Source organism: Pyricularia pennisetigena, chromosome 2, assembly GCF_004337985.1.
Source record: "Pyricularia pennisetigena strain Br36 chromosome 2, whole genome shotgun sequence".
Taxonomy (NCBI): Eukaryota; Fungi; Ascomycota; class Sordariomycetes; order Magnaporthales; family Pyriculariaceae; genus Pyricularia; species Pyricularia pennisetigena.
Genome location: NC_043741.1, coordinates 6119565 through 6145280, shown reverse-complemented (window position 1 = coordinate 6145280; position 25716 = coordinate 6119565). Strand labels below are relative to the sequence as shown.

The window sequence follows — 25716 nt, the reverse complement described above, 5'->3', positions numbered from 1 at the left end:
GGTATATGTAGGCAGGACACTAGACTAATTGCGCTTGTTCTCAAGTCCAGTGATAAGTTTTACAAACTCGTTCTGCCCATCCAAAATAATCTCCACTCATCCTCTCAAACCTAGGCACACACCAACACACTCTTTCCAGCATGGATTCGCTCGACGATGAACTCCCTCCCGATCTCGTTGATACGAGTAATTCTCTCGCCGAAGATGAAAAGCCAATCAAGGTGCCAATAACTATAGTCACTGGTATAGCCGACCTTTATTGACCAGCATCAACCTCTGAGTGACTAACGATAACCATCTTTGCAAGGCTATCTTGGTGCGGGAAAGACCACTTTGCTCAATTATATCCTCACGGCGGAGCATGGCAAGAAAATTGCGGTTATTATGAATGGTATGGTTGGCTGGCCCACAGAATATCGCTTTTGACCAATTCTTCCTTTAGAAATAAGAGTGCCTGGGCAAACAAATCGATTCGTTACTGATCATTCAACATTGTTCATATCCTACAGAGTTTGGTGACTGTAAGTTGAATACATAGGAAACTTTCGATTCAGGGTCCGAAACTTAGACTAACACCCTCGCCGTAGCACTGGATATTGAAAAGTCGCTCACTGTTAACAAGGACGGCGAGTCCGTCGAGGAATGGATGGAAGTTGGCAATGGCTGTATCTGTTGTTCAGTCAAGTGAGAAATCCCAAGGGCCTCTTATATCCGTTGCTGCAGAATTCGATTGCTCTTGCAGCAAGTACATGGTTGACGTATAGTTGCTGACATGTGACTATTTCAAACTCCCAGAGATACTGGTGTGGCCGCCATCGAGTCTTTGATGGAAAAGAAGGGCAAGTTTGACTACATATTGTTGGAGACGACTGGGTTAGCAGATCCCGGCAACCTCGCTCCTCTTTTCTGGGTCGATGAGGGTCTCAGCAGCACCATCTACCTGGACGGCATTGTCACCTTGGTTGATGCCAAAAACATACTCCGCAGCTTGGATGACCCATCTGGGAAAGTCGAAGGCCATGAAGAAAGCGACGCTCACGGGCCGGTCATGACGACTGCGCACGTGCAGATATCGCATGCCGACGTTATCGTCATCAACAAGTCCGATCTGGTGTCCGAGGAGGAGCTAGAAACCGTCAAGGCCAGGATACAATCCATCAATGGTCTTGCCAAGCTGCATATTACAAAGCAGAGCATCGTTCCCAAGCTCGAGGGTTTCTTGCTTGACCTGCACGCCTACGACAGCGTAGAAGGCCTGGATTCGGCTTCTGCGAAAGGCCACAGCCATCTAGACCCGGTGAGTTCTGATCCCACTGTCCGCTTCAAGAAGCGTGGACCATTGGCAGCGTGCAGATGCCGGCCATTTCTTTTCGGACGACTAATTCTCTCCCGCACACGCAAAAGACGATATCGACGCTGTCCATACCGATAACCACGCTTGAACCCAGTCAAGTGAGCAAGGTAGACGGGTGGTTAAGGTCTATCCTCTGGGATAACAAATTACCCGGTGAGGAAGCTCAAGGCAAGACGCCATTCGAGATACATCGTGTGAAAGGCCGGCTGGAACTCTCAAATGGAGAGATCAAACTGATACAGGGTGTACGAGAACTTTTTGAGATATTTGACGGGCCTCGGGAAGCGGCAGAGTCGCATGGTGGCAAGGTAATCCTGATTGGCAGGCACTTGCAGCAGTTTGATTTTCCCGAAAGCCTGAGGGCGTCTCTTAGCTAAACAATAGAATGTTTAGTACGGGAAACTGCTCCAGTGCTTCGCGATGGTAAATGAATGGATGGCCAAGACAAAACAATTGGCTGGTGAACGTTAGTACTTTTGGCCCCATGGCCTTGAACAAATGGCACTTGGTAGAGAGAGCTGCGTGGGGCAAAAGACGTGTTATTGTAGGTTATTATTGCTGGAGCCGAGCCGGAACAAAGCCAAATTGCGATGGTCCGTGCCACCCCGCGGCTGTGCAACTGTCAAGGGACGCTAGTGACCGGAACGCTGTAAAGATGAAAATTGCTGGACCCTTGCAAGGTACGATTGTAGGACACGGAGACCTCATCATCCCATTGAACTCTCTGGCCTCACAAAGGTCGCAAACCTGGGGAGCGAGGAGGCCGACGACACCAGCCAATGCCACTCAAACTGTTGTATGCCAATCGCTAGTGAGAAATTAGTTGCTCGGTTGCCGTCTTAATTTTTTATACTTTGCGTTCCGGCCTATTGAGACGAACAATCCCCAGCGTATCATCAATTCCTCAACCGAGACAAGGAATCTTTACGAACATTACGAACGAGCTTGTTTTTTTTTTTTTCTGCCGGTTGCGAACCGAGAAGAACACCCCGCCAGACTGTCTGCCAGCAATACCTTAGATACCCAACACACATACTAACCATACACACGTTGTGTGACTCGGTGCCAGCATAAACGACTACAGTTAGTCAACCCACGACGGCATTACCGTCATCTGAGCTGTGCTTGCGTCATCAGGCGCCCTCTTAATGCAGTCTCCTGAACATGGATCGTCGACGCCCGACCCTTTACAGTCCCTGCCTGCGGCATCACCCACCATAAGTTTGGCCAAAAGGCGGCAGAACGTCGACGACATTATGCCGCTGTCGGGCTCCGAGGCCGACCTGCGCCGCTCCGTCAGTGGCAGGCGTGCGAACCCCTCGGTCGCCTCGCTGTATGCGTCCACACTTACCCCTCCTGGTTCGCGGTCGGCCTCGCCGGCAGGCCGCAGCTCTCCCGGCCGTCCGACCTCCATGCCCGCTACGGGCGGCATGTTTGCAAGGTCGTTGGTGGATTTGCCATGCGCAGAAAATCCGGGGGATCCGCTCAATCTCTTGCTCCGGGCTTTCGTTCCGCATGTTGCTGTATGTGCATCGACCGACACAGACGAGCTGATCCGAGATAAGGGGTTCGACCGGGGATTCTGGGAGCTTCTGCGACCGTTCGGCGAGCAGGTGCAAGGCAAGGTCACTGTCAGGGATAGCATCGGGGGCTCCAGGGCATGGAGCGATTGCTCTATTCGGTTTGTCAGGCTGGGCGAGGACGTATCGCAAGCTGATATCCCCCTAAGTGCATCGAGGCTACCGGCAGACAAGGTGGGATCCCACGGCTCATCTGCCACTTCCGAGCCCCCCGGCAGCGTTTCCAGCCGCGAAGCAAAAAGGCTCGCTGAGGTCGAGGCTGTGGTCGACCGGCATTTGAGATTTGCCGAGAACTCTTTCCTCGGCCTAGGCCAACCCAACACGCCGACAAAGCAAGAGATGGACGTCGATGCTGCTTCGCCATACTACTCACTCTATTTACGGCGGCTGCTGTCAGGGATGCCCGTAGAGCGGCACGAGACTTTCGGCCATCCGGTAGCTTGCGTTATAGCTATAAGCTCACGCAATCCTTCCCCGATAGAAGCGCTGCGAGCTCTGTACAAGGAAACCAGCGAGGGCAGGAGCAAGGTCCCTGACTGGGTGTCTCCAAACTATCTGCGCTACTACGTCTTGGTGCATGACGAAGACAATGGCGATATTTCTCAGTCCATGGCCCTGTTTGAGCAGATGAAGCGCAACTTTGGCCTACACTGCCACCTCCTTCGAATCCGTGGGGCGCAAAGTGCCGAAACGGATGATGACAGCATAGCTCTCCCTCGCAGCGAATGGTTGGCACCCGGCGAGGAGCTTGCAGAGTTGCAGCGGAGCGAGGCAGATGAAGACTACGAGAGCCACGTCAAATACATATTCGAGACCGACGCGACGGCCATCAAGACGTTTGTGAGGGAAATGGTCATCCAGTCCATAATACCTACTATGGAAAGAAACGTCTCGTTGTGGAACGACCAGGTCGCCTCGAAGCGAAAAGGTATTGGTGGTCGGTTCATGAGCATGTCAAAACGCTGGACGGGCTTTGGCGGTGGGTCGAAGAGTGCTCCCAGCGGCTCAAATTACAGCGGAGGCTTTTACCACCCAGACACGCCCGAAGCAACGCTCCGTAGACTGGCGGACTATGCCTTCATGCTACGTGACTGGAAGCTGGCGCAGTCTACATACGGCTTGCTCAAGACTGATTTCGAGAGCGACCATGCCTGGAGGCACCATGCAGCGGCCAACGAAATGGGCGCGTTGGCACTTCTCATAATGGCACAGACTAAAAGTCATACTCCGACAAAAGTTCTGGATTCCGCCGGGGACATGCTCGGGGACGCAACATATTCGTATCTGACCCGCTGTGGCGCCCCTTACGGTGCACTGCGCTGTACGGCACTCGGCATGGAGATGCTTAGATTACGGGGCGGTGCCGCGGTCGACGTGGCGACCAGGCTGGGGCTGAGGCTCATGGAAAAGACGCCACGGCTACTGGGAGTGGTAGGGGATGCCCTGTTCCGGGAGCGTCAGGCGGTTCTTTGTGCAACGAGGCCGGGGCTGGGTGTCATGGGAATAGGCACTTGGCGACGCAAGTCGGCGCTCTGGAGCGTTCTTGCAGCCGAGACATGGCTGGCGCAGAGCAAGTTCATCCAGGCGCAGCGGTGTCTGAACGAAGCACGGGTTATGTACTCGATGCTGCAAAGTGATGACGGAATCGCACGGTTTTCCTCAGCAAGCGAGTTCATGGCGGAGCTGAACCACAGGCTCAAGGAGGGACTCGCGGCGGCGTCTGCTGCCGGCCAAGGCGGTCGGGATGGGGGAGCGGGCATTGATGACGCAGCTGAAGGCTCAGATGTTGCGGCAAACTCGGATGAGGTTGAGGTCCTTGCAGCCGATGAGAGCGAAGTGTCCAACCGGAGGCGATCACGGCGTCAAAGTTTAATAGCCGGGTCAGGGGGGTCGGCTGGACAGCCGATTGAGACGGCGCCTTTGAGAGCGCTGTCCTCTGTAGATGATGAAGGAAACGATGGGAACTCTCCCAAAGGCGACTTTGGCTAAGAGAGGCAGCGCATACAGTGAATAACTTAACAATGGAAATTAATGTCTTGAAAAAGGATGACTTGAAGAGCAAACGTGACGCCGACAAATCAATCTCGAATTGTCTGATACTTTTGGACTGAAACTACCCAGGTTTCCTATGTGCTATTTTTGCAGATTCAACATCCAGGTCAAAAAGATCTTGGATCTATCCATGCATTGCATACCTGCCTGCCTTAGCTTCCTAGTGCAGGTAGAGAGATTCTGAGTTTGGAAAAGTCGGTACAGCCCCTGAATCACAGGTGGGTTCGGCTGCCAAGTGGTGCCCCACTTCTAGGCTACATTTGCGCCTAACAGGGAATTGCGTCACTGGATTGAACCCTTGAGCGGCTGGATGCACAGACGGAGCCTTTGTGAGACACTAACAAGGCCGTGAATGGGCCCTCTTTGACCTGTCCTCCCGAACTCAATCAACACGGCAGGGTTAGGCGACATGTGCTCGCCGAGAGATGGCGCCCACACCGTCTGTCGATAGCACCGACCATGCAAGTCAGGTCAATGTCAACACGACGAGCGGTGGTGGCTCGACCACCCACGAGCCGACCGCGGCAACCACACCGGAGCCTAGAGAGTTGAGGGACGAACAGGAACGGCAGCATCAAGAGCAGCAGCATAAGCACACGGCACCTGTCGAGCCCATATTCCCGCAGCTTAACAACACCACAGAGGCTGACGGCACCCCGCTCGTCATCGATCAGTCCGGTACCGCACAGAATGACGATGATGACGAGGACGAGCCCGCCGTAGCCACACCCTTTGTGCGCACGTCCAGCCCCGACGGCGTCTCCAAAACCCGCCCGGCCAGTGTCGAGGAGGAGGAAGACGACGACGACACCGACGATAATGCGGGCGGGCATATGGACGACAGCGAGGCCAGGAAGCGCAAGCTGCCCAAGATGCACAAGTACAGTCTCTACGAGACGGCTTCCAAGTACTACATTGTCGGTGCCGACGTCACCGAGAAGCGCTACCGCATCCTCAAGGTCGACCGGACAGCCGACGAGCAGGATCTAAGCGTCACTGACGACAAGATTGTGTACACGCAGAAGGAAATGAACCAGCTGCTGGACACAATCGACGACGGCAACAAGGCCACCGGTGGCATCAAGCTGCGCTGCACCACCTGGGGCCTACTGGGCTTCATCAAGTTCACCAGTCACTACTACATGCTGCTCATCACCAAGAAGAGCACCGTGGCAATGCTTGGCGGCCACTACATCTACCAGATTGACGGCACCGAGCTGATCCCTCTGACGCCCGCAAAATTCAAGCTGGACCAGCGTAACCAGGAGGAATCTCGTCACCTCCAGATCCTGGGTAATCTGGATCTGACCAGGTCCTTTTACTACAGCTACTCGTACGACATCACCAGGACCCTCCAGCACAACATTGCAAGGGAGCGTGCTGCGCTTCTGCAGGGTAAGCAGCGCGCCCTAGACGCCGACTTCAACTCGATGTTTGTGTGGAACAGCCATCTGCTGGGCCCTGCAGAGGCGGCCCTCAGCTCGCCCTTTGACTGGTGCCGACCCATCATCCATGGCTACATAGACCAAGCGGCCATTTCCATCTATGGACGAACAGCCTACGTTGCCGTCATTGCCCGGCGCTCGCGGCACTTTGCCGGTGCCCGCTTTCTTAAGCGTGGCGCCAACGACCTTGGATACGTCGCCAACGATGTCGAGACCGAACAGATTGTATCCGAGGTCAATACGACCTCGTTTCACTCTCCCGGCACAAAACTGTATGCTAGCCCGCAGTACACATCCTATGTGCAGCACCGAGGCAGCATCCCCTTGCACTGGTCTCAAGACAGCACCGGCGTGACCCCAAAGCCACCCATAGAGATCAACCTGATCGACCCCTTTTACACCTCGGCCGCACTGCACTTTGACAATCTCTTTGAGCGCTACGGAGCTCCCGTCTACGCCTTGAACCTTGTCAAGGCTCGAGAGCGGACGCCCCGCGAGTCGAAGCTGCTGGAAGAATATACCAAGGCCATAGACTACCTGAATCAGTTTCTGCCCGAGGACAAACACATTATCCATAGAGCCTGGGACATGTCTAGAGCGGCAAAGTCTCGTGACCAGGACGTTATAGGCATTCTCGAGCGCATCGCCGAGGAGGTGGTGACTACAACTGGCTTCTTTCATAATGGCGACACTGCGATAACGCCGGCGTCGTCAAGTGACCCAGGAGCCCCTCGAGTGCAAAACGGAGTTGCGCGGACCAACTGCATTGACTGTCTCGACCGAACCAACGCAGCACAGTTTGTCATCGGCAAGCGTGCCCTCGGTCACCAACTACACGCGCTGGGAATTCTCGAGGACACGGTTGTCGACTACGACACTGACGCGGTCAATCTGCTCACGCACATGTATCACGATCATGGCGACACCATCGCGGTGCAGTACGGTGGGTCGCAGTTGGTCAACACCATGGAGACGTATCGCAAGATAAACCAGTGGACCAGCCACAGCCGAGACATGATTGAGAGCTTTAAACGCTACTACAACAACTCATTTCTCGATGGCCAACGCCAGGAAGCCTACAACCTTTTCCTGGGCAACTACGTCTTTGTCAAGGGTCAGCCAATGCTCTGGGATCTTGCAACAGACTACTATCTGCATCACACAGACCCAAGAGCCTGGCTGGGCAATCAGCGGCATAATTATACCCGCTGGTACACTCCGCAACACCTGGAGCCGAGGACCGTGCCGCCTTGTGTGACACCGTCGTCTGAAACGGGCGCTGTCAAGCCCATATCCTACTATGATGATTATTGGCTCGAGTACTATCGCCCGTCTACTCTGTCCTCTTTTCTCAAGATGTTTCCGTTTAAAATGAACTCAACCATCAAGTTTATACCCTTCAAGTCGACGCAAGAAGGCCGCTACGACCTCAGCCCCTTCCGAGTGCGCACTGAGGGCGACCAAGATGCGCTAGACAAGCGGCGCCGCGGCAATGGCAAGAAGAACGTTACGGTCATGACGCCTGAGGACCAATATCATCATGGCCAGCATGACGAACCGTATACCTCGCTCGGCTCCGCGACCTCTGCCAGCATGACACACGCCGCTGCAAATGGCGGTGCCAACGGCCGGCCGACGTCAACCAAGGGCTTTCGTGGGTGGTTGCAGAACACTCAGGATCCCAAGGAATCAAACGCTCCAGGCCAAACTGCCAACGGGGTTCATTTGCAGGGGATTATGAAGGAGTCAACATCATCCTTGACCGGGTCGGCCGCTGAAACCGACACCAAGTCAGGCAAGCCCACCTCGCTGGAGAAAAGCCGCGCGGCGCAATGGACGTTCGCCAAGATGGTGCACGAGTCACTGAATCCCTCTGTGAACAGCCAAGAAACGGAGGATTATGCTCGATATATAAGTCACCCCCAGACGCTACCTCTTGTCATATCTGCCGACCCGGTGCCTTCTGACGTGGATGCCGAGTACGAGGAGTATCTTAACGGCAGCTGGCAAACCCAAGGACTGTCGGCTCCACACGGCTCGGGTGGATCTTACTACACCTCATCCATGTACGGCCGCGACAGCGTCACAGCGCAGACGCCCCTGTTTTCAGACAGCATCGACGACGCCGAGAAGGAGCAGGAACGTGACGAGATGTACATGCTGTTTGAGGAGCTGCTCAAGGTTGGCGACAATCCGCTTACGGTAACAGAAGAGGATGCGCAGAAGAAGCGGTACAAGGCCTATAGGAAATGGCTCAGAGGGAAATCGCTTTTCAAGCAACAGCCAGTCGATTAGGTTTCGGGTGAGGCTGTTGCCGATTGCGAGACTGTCTACGAAGACTCGATCCTATGAGCACCTTGGGCTGTGGGCCGGTCGTCTATTTTATTCTTCTTTCTTTCTGTTATTCGGAACAGTATCCGTCTTTAACCCTTGGCAGAGATATCAAAGAGCTTGTGCAGCGACGCATCTTGCGCCGTCAGTGGAGCCACCACCTCAGCAAGGTCTATGCCTTCGGAACGCGTCACCGCTGCCAGCATTTTGGCGGCTTTTGCGAGGTTGTTCTGCACTTGAGTAGATGCGTCTTGCTTGCTCCCGTTATCGTCTGCGCGCATCCAGCAAATGACGAGCGCCTTGATTATGGCCTCGCGCCAAGGTGGTTGACCAAGTCGTGGCCAGGAGTTGGCAATAACGGCCTGCAGGGCCTCGATGGCAGCTAACAATGACGGCAGGTGGGCCATGGCAAACGGGTCTTCCATGACCGATGCGAGCATTGGGATAAGGTCCTGTTGATTTTTTGTAGTGTTTGGGCGTTGTTGTTGTCGTTGTTATTGTTTTTTTTTTTATCAGCAAGCGATTCGATTAGTTACCTTATTTATCTCCCGGTATCCGTCACGTACCTTTAGATGCTTAACAGAGTATATGCCCATTTCTTGCACAACCAGTCCAGTCTTGTTGAGCAAAACCTCGACGACACGTATGTGTTCTCTGGCATAGAAGAAGCCAGAGAATACGCCCTCGCGCAGGACCTTGTCGAGAATCTTTTTATTGAGTGTTTTCGTGTTGGTCTGCTTACCGGCGGCCGTTACTCGTGACAAGGTAAGGAGGGCATCGTACGCTGGTCCCAGAATCTGTAGGCACTCGGCTTCCGGTGTCATGCTCGGCAGCAGCATCAGGGCAGGAAACACGGCGTCTTGGAAGACGCTGTCGAGGCCAGTGTCGATGAGCGTTTTGGCCTCGATTTTGCCGAGAAAGACGTCCAAGAGGCTCAGAGCTTGGCGTTTGACGCTGGCGTCTCCATCGTCAAGCAATGCGAGCAACACAGGGGTGTAAAGCGGCCAGTGGCGACTCATCAGGTCTTTCTGTGAGAAGTAAAGAAGGAAAGGAAGGTTGCGTGTCAGTAAAGTCGACTCCTCAAACCCCCGTTATAAACCGATTTTAATTCCCAAGCACTGCAGTATAGCCTACGCAACATGGGAAGACAAGAAAGTTAAAAAAGAAAATTGGGCGATACGAACATTGGCTTCCTTGAGAGCCCAGGCAAAAGCTGGCACCGCGCGCAGGTCCACGTGCTTCCAGGGCTTGGCCGCCCTCGTCTCCCGGTCCAGGACGCCACCGGTCGACTCGGGCTCCGGGGCAAAATGGGCCTTGCGGCCCGAGTCGGTGACGGTGGCGGGTTTAGACCTGGTGAACAACGGCCGGAGGTAGTCCTTCAGCACCCAGTCGACGATGACAGCGTCCCTGTCGACGTCGGTCGCCGAGATGATGGCCTCTATTATCTCCTGAGCCAGCTGGGAGGCGACAGGCGTCGTCCACGGCTGGCTTGGGTCCGCGTACGCGACCGCCGTCATCAATACTTGGGGCCCTATCAGGTCGGTAGCATCCCGGCCGCCGGGTCGATGGTTCTGGAGAATGCACTTGATCACGGCCAGACCGGACTCCGCGAGGGGATGGCACCTCGCGACGACGGCGGCAACGTCACGTTGGACATCGGCAGCTGAAGTTTTCATATCGGTATCAGTGTTGGCTGTCAATCAAGCAAAAGGGGCCAGACGAAAAACGGACCTGTGGGGTGGTAGCCCTCGACATGGTCCTCTTCTTTCGGAGGCACAACGATGGGCGCGATCGACTTTGCGGCAAAATCACAGATTCGTCGAGCCGCCGCGGACTGCTCTAAAGATCCTTGGTCGAATGTCGATTCATCCGCTTTGGTGCGGTAAACATGTTCCAGACTGGTCAAGAGAGCCAGTAAATGATCCCGCCTACCCTGCACGTAGAGTCAGCTTGGAGTTTTGGGAATTGTTCCGGGACCTGATCACGATTCGTTTTTGTGTGCTCACCAGGCCGCTGGCTGTGGCGATCTGTTGGTCAACTTCCAGCAGCGTCAGAGTTTCCGGGGCTAGTTTTTGTATTGTTGGTCGCAGGCGTTCAAGGGCCGCCGATAGGTTTTCCGAGCCTTGAATGGATGCGGCCGCCTCCAGCAAGATCTTGAGGTTAGTCGCCATAATTGGGGATTTCTAGGTATGTGCCCCACAGGGCTTTTCTGGACCTGATCAAAGGAAAACCGCAGACAGTCAAGCCCGGATCATTAATTTGGATAATGTCTGTTTGTATGATTTGGTGGGTGCTAGATGAAAGCAAGATATGAGGGAACAGCATGAGAAGTGATGATCAGTTGGGTTAGGAGAGGATCCCAAAAGTCGACAAAGGCTGCCCTGCCAATGAAAGAGATGAGTGGAGCACTCAGCCCACTGGAGGCAATCGGCAACAGGCGACATTTCATACACTCTATGTCCTGTGAGCTGCGAGGGCAAGAACAAATGAAGAAAATATATATTACATCGGTTTTTTTTTGGTTTTTTTTTTTTTTCCTCCTGCAGTGTTTACTCGATCATGACCACATTTTGCTTGTTTTGGTGGAGGGACTTTATTACGTCTTTTTTGGGTTAGACTGCTTTAGAAGAGATAAATCGATTTGCATCAACAATCACCATGAACCTTCATTTAATACCCCATCACTTCTGGTCTCACTTGACAATGTCATACTGTTTTTGTTCCGTGTTCTCGGTGCCATAAAGTCACGAACGTCATGCTTGGTTTGATGCGTAAGTTGATCCAAGTTCAAATGGGTATCTTGAATTCTAAACGCACTGCCAGCCCGGGCTTCATAGGGGCAGTCAAGTGTTGATCTAAGGCCTGGCTTGCTACCATTTCATGTTTACCCCCAAAGCCCAATTTTAATTGGCAAAGGAGCAAGCATTTACTTTCATTTGCTCAGAGTAATACCCAACTCCTTTGCCCGTTGCCGAACCTCCTCAACGGCCTCTGCTGTATCCGTGACGCCGGGGTTTCGCAGTTGCCAGGCCACACAGACATCCAAGGCAGAGGTCATCCAAGGGCCTGGCTTGACTCCGAGCGCCTTGGACAGCGTCTTGCCATCTATTATCTTCTTTAAAGAAGGCGCATCAAGTACGTCGAGTTCGTCCAAGTGGTCCAGAAACTTTTGCCACCCACTCAGCACTTCATCTCGGCCTTTTCGACAGATAAGTGATCATTAGCTAGGATGGTCACGATACACAGAGCGACGTCAAAACGGTACTCACTCTCTACTGATCCCGGCTCGGCGCAGGTCATTACTTCAGCGAGGGCGGCAGCTAGAACCTGTGGTCTCCAGTTTCCCACACGCGTGTCCCATCGGCGTACAGCCATTCCCATACGGTCACGCTCTTTCACATATGGCTCATTGTCGCAAACAGCCTTCTTGAGCAATTCTATCTCTTTCCTGTTGCGGTGGGTGGCAGTGACAATGTCACACAGCTTGTTGCTTGCCCTAATACCCTCCCTTGCTGCCAGGGTTGCTACTGGAAGGGTCAGCGACCCCTTGATTTTTTCTTCGGGCAAATCCAGAACCTCCCAGGGCAAGACTGCCGTGAGAATCCAGCAGAAGTAGGCCTCCTCCTCGGTTCTGACGAGTACATTGTAGATCGAGCCCGGTGTTGTGTTAGTCGTCAGATGGTTCATGCACTCATATGCCGCGCTCCACCTAGCCAAGTCTGGCGAGGGGAGGTTGGTGCGACTCGGATCTGTGAATATTGCTTGATAGAGCTGCAACCTGTCTATCAGGTGCAAAGAGTCTCTCGGGTGTTTGCCTACGTGTAATATATTTGAAGAATTTCCCCACATCAGCAAACGCAAAACATGCGCCGTAGACCGTAGCAACAAACAGTATAGACAACAAACCTTTGAGCATCTTCTCGACTTCGACACCGACACGCTCCCGGCTAATCTTCAGCCTAAGGGCCTCAAGCACCTCGGGGTCGCCCATTGTCTTCTCGGCAGAAGGGTCAATGGTAAAACCCAGGCGACTTGCAAATCTCACAAGGCGAAGCACACGCAGCGGATCATCCTTGAAGGTCTGCAGCGGTTCCAGTGGGGTCCGGATGAGCTTCTGGTCTAGGTCGCGCAGGCCTCCAACAAAGTCCTCGACCTCGCTGGTGTGTATGTTGTAGAACAAGGCGTTGACAGTAGCATCGCGACGCAGGGCATCCTCTTCGGCGGTGCCAAACTCCATCTGAGGATTTCTGCTGTCCTCTGTGTACGTCTCCTTGCGCAGGTTGACAAAGTCAACCTCGAGGCCAAACATGCGCGTCGTCACAGTTTCGAGATGCTTGGACTTGTCCGGGTTGGCGGCCACCTTGTGCAGGTTGCCAATGTCACCCTCTGAGATGCCATGGCGCTCACGATTGGCAGTGTCGTTGCAGAAGGCGACGAGCTCCCTGGTGAAGGCCTCGCCGGTCATGCAGCTAATGGCAACGTCGATGTCGTGGCTCTCTGTTCCTAGCAGCTTGTCCCTGACCCAGCCGCCAGCCCATCGCAGAACCACTGCCTCGGGCTTGGCTGGTATGCCCTGAGCGACATCGAGCAGCAGAGCCTTGAACTGCTTCTCGCGGGGGTTGAGAATGATGGAGCCCATGCCAGGCGTCGGACGTCCGTCTGATGTTGCCGTGTCCAGTTTTCGTTTCATGAGATGGACAAACCTGCGAGTCACCAGCGGAGTGCGGCGTAGCATGAGTCTACCCACTTGAGGTTGCCATGGGCCGAAGGACAGTACGAGGCAGGCAGGCGCTGACGGACTGAATGGCTCGTATTGACAAAAAGATAAAGAAAATGAATAAATAAATAAATAAACAAAACGTGAGCCTTAGTGTGTGCGTCGCCGATCTAACGTTGCCATAAAAAAAAAATCTTTTAGAAGAGCGATGTTGCGAACAGTTAATTAGTCAGTAGCAGGCACCTTCAGACAGACCATTAGGCAAAGTCGGATCAGACTGTATTCAAAGCTGCTTGCTATGAGCGTGTGCGTGTGTGCGTTGATGTGTGTGGACTGACTCTTCTCAGCCAAAGTGGGGTCTTTTTTTTTTTTAGACAGTGTCTAAGGGCACTTTGCTTATTATGTACACTGAGCCGTCCAAGCACTCAAAGGTACCGAAGCGCGGCGACAGTGCGTCACGTACAGTGTGAGCACCTTGTTGTGTTCGTCTTTTTTTTTTTTTTTTTTTTTTTTTTTTTTTTTTTTTTCCAGTTACTTCGATCATCATCACTCATCCCATAACCCAACGCGGAACGCGGTATTATGGATCATATTGTGATTACACTGTAGTCCGAATTCAACATTATTGACCACAACTAATTCGTTATTTACCATGACATACATAGCATAATCGCAGAATGCCTTCGGCCCAACCAACGCGTCTTTCTTTTATCAAGAGAAAAAAAAAAAAAAAACATCGGTTTGGTTGACTGCCGAGACTCATCACATGAGCGCGTGCACCGAAGATGTGAGCTGAGTTGAATCCCTCAAAACCCCCCAACCAAAACACTAGCATCGGCCTTGCCGCCTTACCGGCCGTTTCTCAGGGGAAGGAAACTTTTTTCCCCTTAAAGTTTGAAGCTAGATTTCAGTTCTTTAAGTGGCTGGCTGAAGCACATCAACCATAGTTGAATATCGGAGGGCAGCTTGCTCCAGACAAGAACCGTTTGGAAAGTCTCGCAAACTTTTTGCTTGGCACAAGGTAAGGTGCGGAATAGGTCACTGACAGCTGCGCAATGATGTGAACAGGCATTGGAAGACAAGAAAGACCCTGACTCGACCATATGAGAGACTTCGTCCAGCTCCTACAGGCCTGCGTCGCTATCGCAACCTGAAATCGAACTATTATACAACAAGTGATGGATAATGTTTCCGCATTTGGACATGAGTAGGACCAAGCTGATGATGGTCGAAAACAGCCTCACCCACCAGACCCTACCTAGGTATGGATGCACGTCGCATGCATGGGAAACGTACTAGCAGTAGTCTGAGTCTAGTACACCTGATGATTGGCATCAATGCCCAGTGGCTATCTGCCTATTCCGAGAAACCGATACCGCAAAGTTTTGATACTCGTGCTGCTGCCGTTGCGATTGGGCTGTCGTCTGTCGTTTTGTTTCCACAATGACAATGCGCCATCACTACTCGACCATGAGCCCTAGCTTGTGTCTCATCGGGTTTGTTTTTGCATGGGGACATTGACCAATCTCTCCTCTCTAAGCCCGGATCCGTCTTGCAATGCCTTGTCAGTCCATCGAAACAAGCCATGTTTGCTCGTCTCCTCGGAGAAAAGCCGCCTCATGATAATGAATTAAGCGTGGCTACGGACGCAGAATTATTTCGGCTATCAAGTTTGAAAGCAGCTCTGGCAGACCAGATTTGGCACAGCCCGTGGCCCTGAATGCGAATGACTTACCCCAACGGGTGGTGTGTAAGCGGTGGACATGGCAAAAGGAACACAAATTTGTCGGACGAATGATCCGGAAGCGAGACATATTGAGGATGAACTGATGCATCCGGGATATTGAATCTGCCTCGTCTGCAGCACCAAGATGGCAGGCATATCATTCAGCTTCTGCTTACCCAACACACGTGGTTCTCGGTTGGCTGCAGCAAACTGATTATACTTTCAAGATGCGAACCCGCGATTGGCTTGGAGAAACAGGTGTGACGAAACATTCATGGCAGGGATAAGACCGGAACGACGCACAGCCTACACCCGGTCTTCTACTGAGCAGAGATTGACGGCTGAGTGGTCTACTAGCCCTTCACCTGTATGCCATAACGGACAAACAAACCATGACTAATGCACGGGCTGTAACGGATCTGGAGAGTAACGGATGCATGTCATATCGGCAGGCGGTGGCGGGTGCCTGCAGGGGACCAACCAAGCTTGGGCCGGCCCCAATGAGTTTTGTCTTGTCTTATCACTTACACCTACCGACAGACACCAACGTTGGTCTATTCTTTCCCCGAATGTGGCCTGGTTCTGTCCGAAACTGCAACATTCCTGGCCAACAAAACATGTTTGGCTCATAGTGCCAACTGTACTGACTGTACTAAGCAAGCCACGGTATACGTACGGTGCTTGGAAGTTTCCAGGGATGTCCCCTGACTATTCTCAACGGCTTTCAAGTGACAGGGCCTAATGCTTACCTGCAATCTCGACAGGCGTTGCGATCCACTCCACCCTCGCCGTTGACTATATTCACAGTACAGATCGACAGGGAAATACTAAGCTTTTTTTTTTCTTTTTCTTTTATTTCACGCATATGATCTACAATAGGGCTAGGATCTATCCTATGCCCAAGATCTGGCGAGTGCCTGGCTTATGCTGCAAATAGTCTAGTGCCGGTCTAGTTCTAATGGCGTTAGCTCGTAGCAAAGTGCGCCTGCATACTACGGATCGGCTACTCCTGCTGCAAAAACCAAAAATATCCGGGCATCAAAATTCCTTGCTGATGGTGAACGGGCGCTTACCAAAGCCGCATACAACCATTTTGTCCGATGGCAGAAGTTTTTTTTTTTTTTTTTTTTTTTTTTTTTTCTAGTCGCACAGATGGCCTTGAGACTTGATCCCCAAACGGTTGACATTTTGGATGCAGCCAACGATGGAGGTTTACACAGCATCAGAAGTCATCCGTACCTTGGTTCCCCTGACTTCTCGTGCACCTTGTGCTTCACCCGACTTGTGCTAACTCGGCTCAGTGTGACCGCTGGCTGTTGTTTCCCACTTGTTTCCGCGCCTTCAACCACCCCAGACCCATGCATCCCAACGCTGCCCTTGAGACCAAACGTATGTGTGTTTTCTCCAGGTAGGCTACTTGCCGAACAAAAGAGAAAAAAAACTCAAAGCTCATTGCTGGATGCTTGGCGTGCTGCAGGTTGTATGCATTACCATCCTAGTCTGTGCCCATTCATTCCCCCAGGTCCCTCAGATCAGCTTGTGCGGCGCATTCGATAGTTCCGACTGAACTCTGCGGCATACAGGAGCTGGAATCATGCCTGAGCATCATCGGCCTATTCTTTCTAGAAGCGAAAATGCGTGTGTGGAGTAAGGACCAAGGGGCGCGTCGTAAGTCCCAACCTAGGACGAATCGCTCTGCAAAATAGTGGCCGACAATATCCTCGAAAATGTCTATAAAACAGCACCATCTCCTTCGCCATCATCGGTTTTGTTTTCTCTTCTCTTCATCAGCACTCAACAGCACTGTTCCAGCCATCTTAAGAATTTTCCCTCTTCTTTCTTACCTTCTCTTGGCTACTACTAGCTCGACTTCAGTCAAACTAGATCTTATACCATAATTCACATCCCTGCAGGACAGGTAATCACCATCATTTTTACTTCCTTCTTCTCTTCTCACACATTCCACACCTCCTTTTTCAAAATGTCTCTCAAGAGCTTCATCGCCGCTACCATCCTGGCCGCTCCCCTGGTTGCTGGTCACGGTGCCATCATCAAGGCCGTTGGCGACGCCGGTGGTGAGGGTATGGGTCTCGGTGTCGTTACCAGCACTCCCCGTGACGGAACCCGCAGGGACCCCTTCCAGCAGGACAGCACCCGCTTCAAGGGCGCACAGGCCGACACCTTCGGCGAGACTGTTGGCGGAGGTCAGAACGATGTTGAGAGCATGACCAAGGCCATCATGGCCGAGACCGGCTCCCAGCTTCCTCAGATCTCCCCCGGCGGCAGCCTCCAGATGACTCTTCACCAGGTCAACGGTGATGGTGCAGGTGAGTCTTTTTTTTTTTCCTTTCCCGTTTTGCCTTGAGCTTGGCTCCTAATCACCCACTAACACCACCTCCTTCCTTCCAGGCCCCTACACATGCGAGCTCAACGCCGATGCTACTGGCTCTCAGTGGCAGCAGATCCGCGTGACCACCACCCCCCCTGGCCGCAACTCCAGGAACCGGGATGGTGCCATGACCGACTTCCCTCTCGTTGCCGAGATCCCCCAGAGACAGGCTTGCTCGGGCACCGTCGCTGGCCAGACCAACGTCTGCCTCGTCCGCTGCATGAACGGCGCTCGCGCCGGCCCGTTCGGCGGTGTCGTTGCCGCTCAGATCGCCGGCTCCCAGACCCCCGCGGTTTCCCGCCGCGCCCTCGCCGAGAGCGTCAAGCGCTCCGAGCTGATCGTGTCTGGCCTCAAGAAGCGCGGCTACAACCTCGCCGACCTCTCCCCGGAGGAGATCGATGAGCTCCGCCGCGACGGCGAGATCGAGTAAGCGCATTTTCACCCAAGGCACGAGACAAAAAGGTGTGAACACGAACCATTCCGACAACAGATCCGTCTTTCGAGTCCCTCTGCAATCTCTCTGTTCCTGTCACTGTCTTATTATTCTTTTTTTCTACTTGTATTCTTATGACGGCTTGATGTCTTCACGACGACTGCACAACTCCAAGACCTTGTACTATAGTATTTCCCCTTGTATAACAACTTTCACTTGGAGGGACTTCGCAGCGCGTCTTTTGAGGGGTGGTATGGGGAGTTAAAAATGGTCTTTTTTTACATCCCAGGGGGTTATTCTTTTCTTTTCTTATTCCTAACCGACAGAAGTAGAGGGAAACTTTGTGGCTGCTAATCACTCATTGTACTACTACTGTTTCACAGCGGAGACGGGACATTATGGACGGGGTTTCCGAAAAAGTAGCTCAATATTCATTCATTTAATTTCTTTTTAAAAAAAAAAACCTACTTCGTGCCTCCTTTGCAGAAAGTGATCAAATGTCTTGTCTATCCATTCTCTTTCCTTTTTCCTGCTTTTTTCCTCTTCGCCTCTTCCTTTCCTCTTCGTTTTCCCTATTTTCTTATATGACGTTGAAATATGGTGCATAAACTAGTCTAGCCTGCAAAGTTTATTGCAGTTCATTCACTGCGACCACTTTAGCACGAGTCAAGCAGTTTACCACTAAGTTTCATTGACAGGAGAGTCAGTCTCTCAACACTAAGAACCCTGTGTAGTAGCTGGAGCCAGACAGATGCACGAGCCAAAGTAAACATGAGCGCCAGTGTCAACCGTTTCTGAAACCCGAGGACTTGAGGCTCTTACAGACTAGCGAAGGGGAGCCAAAGCTTAAAGATGGGAACTGTTGAGGCTCTTTTTTCTTTCCTCACCTTGTTTGCAATAAAGCTTACATCCAAGATGCCAACCACGCCAGGAACCCACGTCCTCAGGGGGTGGGGAGATCACCATCCCAACTTTCCTATCCAAAAGCTGCCCAGGTGCCTGGAAGTTTATCACTCGATTTGCACGCCCTGGAACCTCATAGGGCCATCACGAATGTCGCGACTTCATCTCATGGCACCCAATGCCATGTGTTGATCATGGTAGTGTAAACATTGGACATTGGACTCAGGGATTTCCAGGAATATACGTGTTTTAAGGGGGTTGTGGCGTCGTGACTCAACCTTTTTTTTTTTTTTTTTTTTTTTTGGTGTGTCACACACTTTTGCCCCTTTGCTACGGAGCCAAGCTCGTACATAGCTTGAAAAAGCTCTTCTGGCTCTCTCCCACTCCATATGGCATAGTTTTACAGACGCGGCGATTTCTTTCGGGGGATTCGGCCTTAAGCCGTTGCATCGATGGGGAGCTTGCCCCTTCCGATTGGCTCCGAACATCGACTTGCACGAGCGAGCTTTCGTTTGAGACGTGGCACGTTTCTACTCACTATGTATTAGTCACTGACCCATACTTGAAAGTATAACCTATTTCACCCCTATTTGTTCACCACTTGATTTTGATCGAGTGCTGGCTTACACGTTCACATCCTTCTCGTAAAAACATGAGATTCCGGGCCAACTAACTAACAATCAAATCCCCCAAGACTTATTGGGTATAGTTGCCGCTATCACGTCAACTCAATCTCGCTACGTTTGCCGATCGACATTTATTTTGATATTGATTGGGTGGTTTTGTTTAATGCTTGCTAAGATTCTGCTGCCAAAAACAGATTTTAGCCAAAAGCCATCAAAAATCAAAGCAGCCAAACGAAAAAGCGATTGAGGCACCCAACTTGACGCAATCACAAGGGCGATGGGCTTTTGGAAGAAAAAAAAAGGGACAACGGGGTTGTGACAGACCAAAAGAAGTTATGGAATTTTAGGTAATTATAAAGCAAACCTAGATTGATTATCTTCTCAGAAAAACGGACCGAGCTCATTCCTATCTTGCCTAGATGCAGCAGTATACTTTGTGTCTACCTATCTAACTTACCTGATCTGACCTGCCTAGCTTACCTAGGTGCCATCAAGAATATTTAGGCAAGCTAGTTGGGAAATAGGTGTGCGAGGCATGCAAGAGTCAATTAGGGCGAACCAAAAGCTGTTTGTTGACACAAATGATGGCCTGGTATGAGTGACGTCAATTGTCTTACATGATTATTACCCGATTGGGTAACGGAGGAAAGTCTTCGTCCACCATCAATCGTCAAAATTATGATTCAAGGCTTGGCAGCGAGGCTTGTGACGAGAACAGCCCCCTTTCATTGTCAAGGTGCTCGTCTATGTACCGACCTACCAGGCTTTCTGTGTAACAGTTTAATGAACAGTGCTACATGCAGTGGACCGCTTTGGGAAGGTGGCGTGAAGATAACTCAAGGCGACTGCTTTAGTATCCCGTCTTCATCGGCTGCCAAGCTGCGTAGCTCCCAACTCGAGAGGGGGGGAAACCGCAACTCTCTCGCTCGGCCTTGGCAATAAATGGGTATTGTGACTTTGGTGATTTACCTAGTGAACCTAGGTAACTCTTAACACTGCCACCTTCAACACACACACACACACACACACACACACACATCACGATGGGGTTCATTACGTCGTAGGGTGGCTGATCGTCTGCACGCCGTCATTCCTGTCTGGCATACGTTCCTAGCTAGAGCTTCGTTTTTCTTTGTTTTCCTCTTTTCCCCGCGATTGCCCCCTTCACGATGACGCCGTCCCGGAATTTGTTGACCAAAGGGGAATCCCATGCATCCCATCTTTGTACGAAAATGTACAACAGCCTGTCACGAGCTGACTTACTACTACTACTACTACTACTAAAGCACCCTGGCTAGCTACCTTCAACAAAAAAAAAAAAAAGCATCTTAAAATCATCCATGCTCTCATATCCTAAACTCTATTTTTAACCCCTCGTGCCCGTTCGATCATATTTAAGGACTCGACATCAGTTTCAAAAACCAATTCCACGACAACTCTAGACCAGTAAACCAATCTTCTCATCCAATCAATTCAGAAGAAAAACTTAGGACCAGACCCTCTCCGACCTCAAGAAACGAAGGGCAAAAGAGAGAGAAAGGGAAAAGAAAAAGACTCAATCATGACTATGACAGGTATGTTTTTCACGGGCCCATTAGCGATCAAACCCCCCCCCATGTGGAAATTCGATTCGTTCATGCTCTGACAGTCTTAACTGCTGGGCTTTGATTCTAGATCCCAACACTGCCGGTAGTACCGCCACTGCCCAAGGCGGCCAGGGTAGTTCTCCGATCCAACAGGCTCCCGGCCTGCAGGACATGGCGCCCAAGGACGCCGGTGCGCCCTTCAACGACGCCTTCCATGACAGGCGTCAGAGCGATGAATGGGGTAAGCACACTGCTTTCTTTATGTTCTTCTTCCCTTGAAACCCAAAGAAATCTATTTGGACCTGGGTTCAACCGGAATTTTCGCTTCCTATGCCCCTGCCCCAGAGAACTCGGCTGACATGTTGACAAAATCATCGCAATCGTGTTAGATGCCTCCAAGGTACCCCCGAGCCGCTTCCAGAAGCGCAAGGGCTCCATCTACTCGACGCCCGGCTCGCGCGATGGTCATGTAGACAGGAACACACAGCACAAGTTCCATGAGACACATGCCGAGAAGGGTTATGGTGAGAAGAAGTAAAGAGAAAGAAACAAGATGTCGATATACCCAGTGTCGCACTAGACGCAGTGGTATCGCTCGTAATCTCTAGGTGCTAGGAAAATGATATTGCCGCAGGCCATATGCCTGACATGACTCGTTATTTTAATTTGAACAGGAACTCAAAAGACATAAGTGGTTTGTTCAAGAAAACATATCATCGTGGTTGGCATGTTAAGGCTGATGCCTTTTACTGGACGTAGCGGAGCATTCGGTCCGTCCCTCCTTTGAATGTCTGAACATCACGAGGATGACCGTCGTGTTTCATCATCCAAAAGTCATAAACCACAATTTATCCAACATATTCAACACTATTCCCAGACTAAGTGGACGTTTTCCTAGGTACTTATATTGAGTATGCTGGTACGACTATGTCCCTGTGCCGAGTAATCGCTAGAAAAAAATTAATAAAAGATACATGCATGGTTGGTTGGGTTGACAAACGGGGTAAAAAAAAAAGACTAAGAAAAAAAAAAAAAAAAAAAAACACCATACAAGAATACCGTTTCTCCATCTGGCGTCACTTCGTTGATCGACCTAGTGAAAACATTTCGAATAGCAAACAGCCCCCATCTGTTTTCAACGTGCCCAAACACCAAGAGAAAATAAAATGAAATGAAATATGACCACACAAAAGCTGTTATGAGATCCTGATTTGCAGGCCCAAGCCTGTCATAGGGAGTTTTGTTGTTGCGACCCTTTGATCTGATAGGACAGCAAGCTGGAAGTGCTCCCGTCTCAGTATGCCATTCCTCCGAAACTTAAGAAAGAAGAAAAACAAAGGGAAGTCTTGGAACTCAATCCTCCATATCATCAATATCTATTGCGTCGGGATTTGCCGTGACGGCAGTCTTCGCCGTAGCCGCGTCGCCCTTGATGTTCCCCTCGGTTGCCGCGACGAAGCCGGCCGGCGCGCGGGCCTGGCGCTCGAGGGCCTCCATGGCGTCGACGACGCCGTCGTCGCCGTTCTCGGTGCCGTTGCCGTGTCCGTTTGCCTGCCTCTGCTGCTGGCTGCGCGCAAGCGCCTGCGAGGCGATAAAGTTGACGTCCGTGTTGTATTTGGCCTGGACCGCGCGCTTGATTCGCAGCATCTCCTTGAACGTGTCCTCGTTGCCGTGCTGCACCTCAAACTGCTCCCACTTGGTCCAAAAGGCTGGCGTGGTTCGTGGGTCGCAGAACTGCGACGCGTGCCCGTAGATGGCGCGTGCCCGGTCGATCTCGCCCAGCCGCTTCTCCATGTCGGCAAACTTGAGGCACATGTCGCGTGCCTCGTCGTCAGGCAAGGCGGCGATCGCCCGTTCGTATATTTGCCGCGTCGAAGGGAGGCCGAAGTTGGATGCCGACTTGGTGATGTAAAAGTTGAACATGTCGGCCCTGTCTTCGTCTGACACTGCCCTCGTCGCCCTTTCGTATATCCTCATTGCATGCCTCGCCAGACCTCGTTCCTCCTCGAGGTTGCCATACATAAGGTAGATGATCTTGGCAAATTTGGGCGGGCATCCTTCGACGGCCTGCTCGAAAAGATCACGCAGCCTCTCTATGCTGATCTTGCGATCCACTGCTTTGGTGAGGTACATGTTCCAGAGCTCAAACGCGACTGGGTAGCTGAACAGGTCCAGCCCGCGCTCGTAGATCTTGAACGACTCCTCGTAGTACTTGTGTTCCTCCAGCAAGTTTGCGTAGTTGACCACGGTCTGCGGCGTGGCGATGCGCAACTCAAAGATGCGCTCGTAGACCTTTTTGGTGTCCTCAAGGGTGCCCACGCTCTCGACCAAGTCGACATAAAAGCTCCACAACTTCCAGCTCTTGTGCACTCGCTGCTGTGGTGTCAGAGTCTCGTCAAAGTAGTCAACAGTTGATCTCTTCGGCGCCTGTACCGCCTTGGCCATGATGCGGACCGCCTCCTCAAAATTGTCGTTCCGAAGCTCCATCTCGGCCCATTCAATCCACATGTCAGCCAGCTCCACGACCGACTTGAAGGGCACCTTGACGGCCTTCTCCATGATGATCCTTGCGCTCCGCAGGTCGCCACCTCGTTCGTAGAATTTGGCGTAGTTTGCCCAAAGCTGATGAAACGGTCCGCTGGCTTTTTTAGGCTGGACCGCAGCGATCGCATTGGTATATGTGTTGACCACCTCGTTGTGGTTGTCGCCCCAGAGGGCAACCCGCTTCTCCCACTCATTGACATTGTTGGGATTCTGGCGTAAGAGAACGTCGTTCAACAGGAATGGCCTTCGGTCCATCAAATGCTCGAAGCGCATCATGCGGATGTCCAGATCAAAGTCGGCAGCCTCATCGACAACGCCTTTCTCGGCCCTTTGGCCGGCCACTTCCATCATCGCTCCAATGACGGACTCCTCAAATTCAGCATACGAGTCAAAAACGAGAGTAAAGTCGCGGACGGTCATAACGGTCGTAATGCCTTCTTCAAACACGTCTCGTGCGCGCTCAAAGCTTCCCCTCCTGATCCAATAAGTCGCCAGGCCGACCCACAACTTGCCTCTTTGGTCGGCAAATCGTTCGATGCCACTCCGGATGATGCGCTCAACGTCAATTCCCGTCTCATAGCCCACCTCGACCTCGGTAGCATGCTCCACAAGCAGCTCGACCATCTCGCTCCACAATTCAAAGTGACCCTTGCCGTGCTTGCTGGTGAAACGTGGGTTGTTGAGCACGTCGATGTACTTCCTCGCAGCTTCTGTGTAATAGCCAACTTGGTAAAGGAGTTCTATAAAGTCCTCAGCGTCCTCGGGATGCACCTGCATGTAGCGACGCCATATTTTCACCGCTGTCGGCCCTGCAGCCGAGTTGGCGAATGGCAGGTATAGCGCCCATATCCGGTTGTGCTGCGTTAGGGGAAGGGCGCGTAGAGCCCGGTCAAAAGTGCGCCGGGTAAGTGTAACGAGAGGCTGCTTGATGAGAAACTTCAGATACATTTCCCATATCCGTGGCATCTTGTTGAGTAGGATGAGAGCACGTTCGAACAGCGAGTTGACCTTGCGATATTCGGCTGCAAAGATGGCGGCATTGAGCTTCGCGATGTGTTTTGTGCGGAAGTTAAGGTACTACAAGGACATCAGCGATCAGTCGTTTCTGCACAGCAAAGTCAAGATAGGGTTCAGTTTGGCCCTATAGGGCGCGTGAGACATGGCAAGTCGACGTACCATCTTCCAAAGTTTGTAGGATCGGGGAAGTTGTATGCAAGCCCTTTCGAGCACAAAGGCTTGCTCCTCAATCGTCCCATGCTGAATCTTGTAGCTAATATATGCCAGCCACGGTTTCGTGCTGCCTGGACTCCGCTGGATGTCTTGTTCGTAGACAAAATCATCGTCGGTCTGAAGAAGAATGTCAAGTCAGCGTTCGGGTCTCAGATTGCCCGAAAGGATAACCACATACCACCAGATGCAAGTCCGGCTGCCGAACAGGGCCGTTTGCGAGCGCTGCCGCGGGAGACATCTCGAAGGTATTGGCCGGCGACGGCCAGGCCGGGAGAAGTGCGACAAACGAGCTGGTACGAGCGAGCGATCGTGCGCCAAAGGTTGGCAGGGAGGGGATATGTGATTTTATATTTGTTCGCGCCCGTCGTCAAACCATCACGATCGATTTGGGTTTTGTTTTTGAGCAGCCAGTGCGGTTGATCGATCTCGATTATCGACTGGCTGTAGGCACCCAAGAGGGCGGGCGTCGTTGTCGTGGGGAAGTCTCAATGTCAACAAAGTGCCTGAGCTCGCAGCACTGAGAAAACCGCGTTTCTTTTTTCGGTAGCGTTCTTTGGTTGTCCTTGTTGGCAGCCCGAAATTCATGCGCAATTCTCCATATTTACCGGCGCGCCCGAGCGGGTACCGTCGCACGAAAAAAGATACTTTGCCGTTACCGCTCAGCTTGGGCCAGCGCTAGGGCTGATACACCTGACTCCGGCGTGACCCATGTACCTTGACGGTACATGATTATGCACACTACAAGAGAGACAACAGCATGGGGAGGCAGCCTCTAGAAGCCTTCCAATGTCTCAGAAAAC

At 52.0% G+C, this 25716-nt stretch overlaps 8 protein-coding genes across 8 annotated transcripts; 5 read left to right on the top strand and 3 right to left on the bottom strand.

Moving 5' to 3' along the window:
- Positions 1–140: 140 nt before the first annotated feature.
- PpBr36_01726 (uncharacterized protein) lies at positions 141–1731 on the top strand (the record flags this gene model as incomplete). Its single annotated transcript, XM_029888910.1, has 5 exons — positions 141–243; positions 308–391; positions 588–684; positions 796–1297; positions 1405–1731. 5 exons carry the CDS (start codon positions 141–143, stop codon positions 1729–1731), a joined length of 1113 nt encoding a protein of 370 aa, XP_029750830.1.
- Positions 1732–2502: 771 nt separating this feature from the next.
- Positions 2503–4923, top strand: PpBr36_01725 (uncharacterized protein; the record flags this gene model as incomplete). Its single annotated transcript, XM_029888909.1, has 1 exon — positions 2503–4923. One exon carries the CDS (start codon positions 2503–2505, stop codon positions 4921–4923), a length of 2421 nt encoding a protein of 806 aa, XP_029750829.1.
- Positions 4924–5411: 488 nt separating this feature from the next.
- Positions 5412–8726, top strand: PpBr36_01724 (uncharacterized protein; the record flags this gene model as incomplete). The annotated part of the gene is made up of 1 exon (XM_029888908.1): positions 5412–8726. The coding sequence occupies one exon, from the start codon at positions 5412–5414 to the stop codon at positions 8724–8726; it is 3315 nt and encodes a 1104-aa protein (XP_029750828.1).
- A 128-nt stretch (positions 8727–8854) lies between these two features.
- Positions 8855–10933, bottom strand: PpBr36_01723 (uncharacterized protein; the record flags this gene model as incomplete). Its single annotated transcript, XM_029888907.1, has 5 exons — positions 8855–9214; positions 9329–9790; positions 9947–10425; positions 10494–10695; positions 10769–10933. 5 exons carry the CDS (start codon positions 10931–10933, stop codon positions 8855–8857), a joined length of 1668 nt encoding a protein of 555 aa, XP_029750827.1.
- Positions 10934–11694: 761 nt separating this feature from the next.
- Positions 11695–13497, bottom strand: PpBr36_01722 (uncharacterized protein; the record flags this gene model as incomplete). Its single annotated transcript, XM_029888906.1, has 3 exons — positions 11695–11960; positions 12032–12577; positions 12669–13497. 3 exons carry the CDS (start codon positions 13495–13497, stop codon positions 11695–11697), a joined length of 1641 nt encoding a protein of 546 aa, XP_029750826.1.
- Positions 13498–17186: 3689 nt separating this feature from the next.
- Positions 17187–18024, top strand: PpBr36_01721 (uncharacterized protein; the record flags this gene model as incomplete). Its single annotated transcript, XM_029888905.1, has 2 exons — positions 17187–17532; positions 17615–18024. 2 exons carry the CDS (start codon positions 17187–17189, stop codon positions 18022–18024), a joined length of 756 nt encoding a protein of 251 aa, XP_029750825.1.
- A 3181-nt stretch (positions 18025–21205) lies between these two features.
- Positions 21206–21680, top strand: PpBr36_01720 (uncharacterized protein; the record flags this gene model as incomplete). The annotated part of the gene is made up of 2 exons (XM_029888904.1): positions 21206–21383; positions 21532–21680. Coding segments are annotated over 2 exons (327 nt in total), but the record flags the coding sequence as incomplete, so codon positions are not given.
- An 815-nt stretch (positions 21681–22495) lies between these two features.
- PpBr36_01719 (uncharacterized protein) lies at positions 22496–25154 on the bottom strand (the record flags this gene model as incomplete). Its single annotated transcript, XM_029888903.1, has 3 exons — positions 22496–24763; positions 24863–25033; positions 25095–25154. The coding sequence occupies 3 exons, from the start codon at positions 25152–25154 to the stop codon at positions 22496–22498; spliced, it is 2499 nt and encodes an 832-aa protein (XP_029752021.1).
- Positions 25155–25716: the final 562 nt, after the last annotated feature.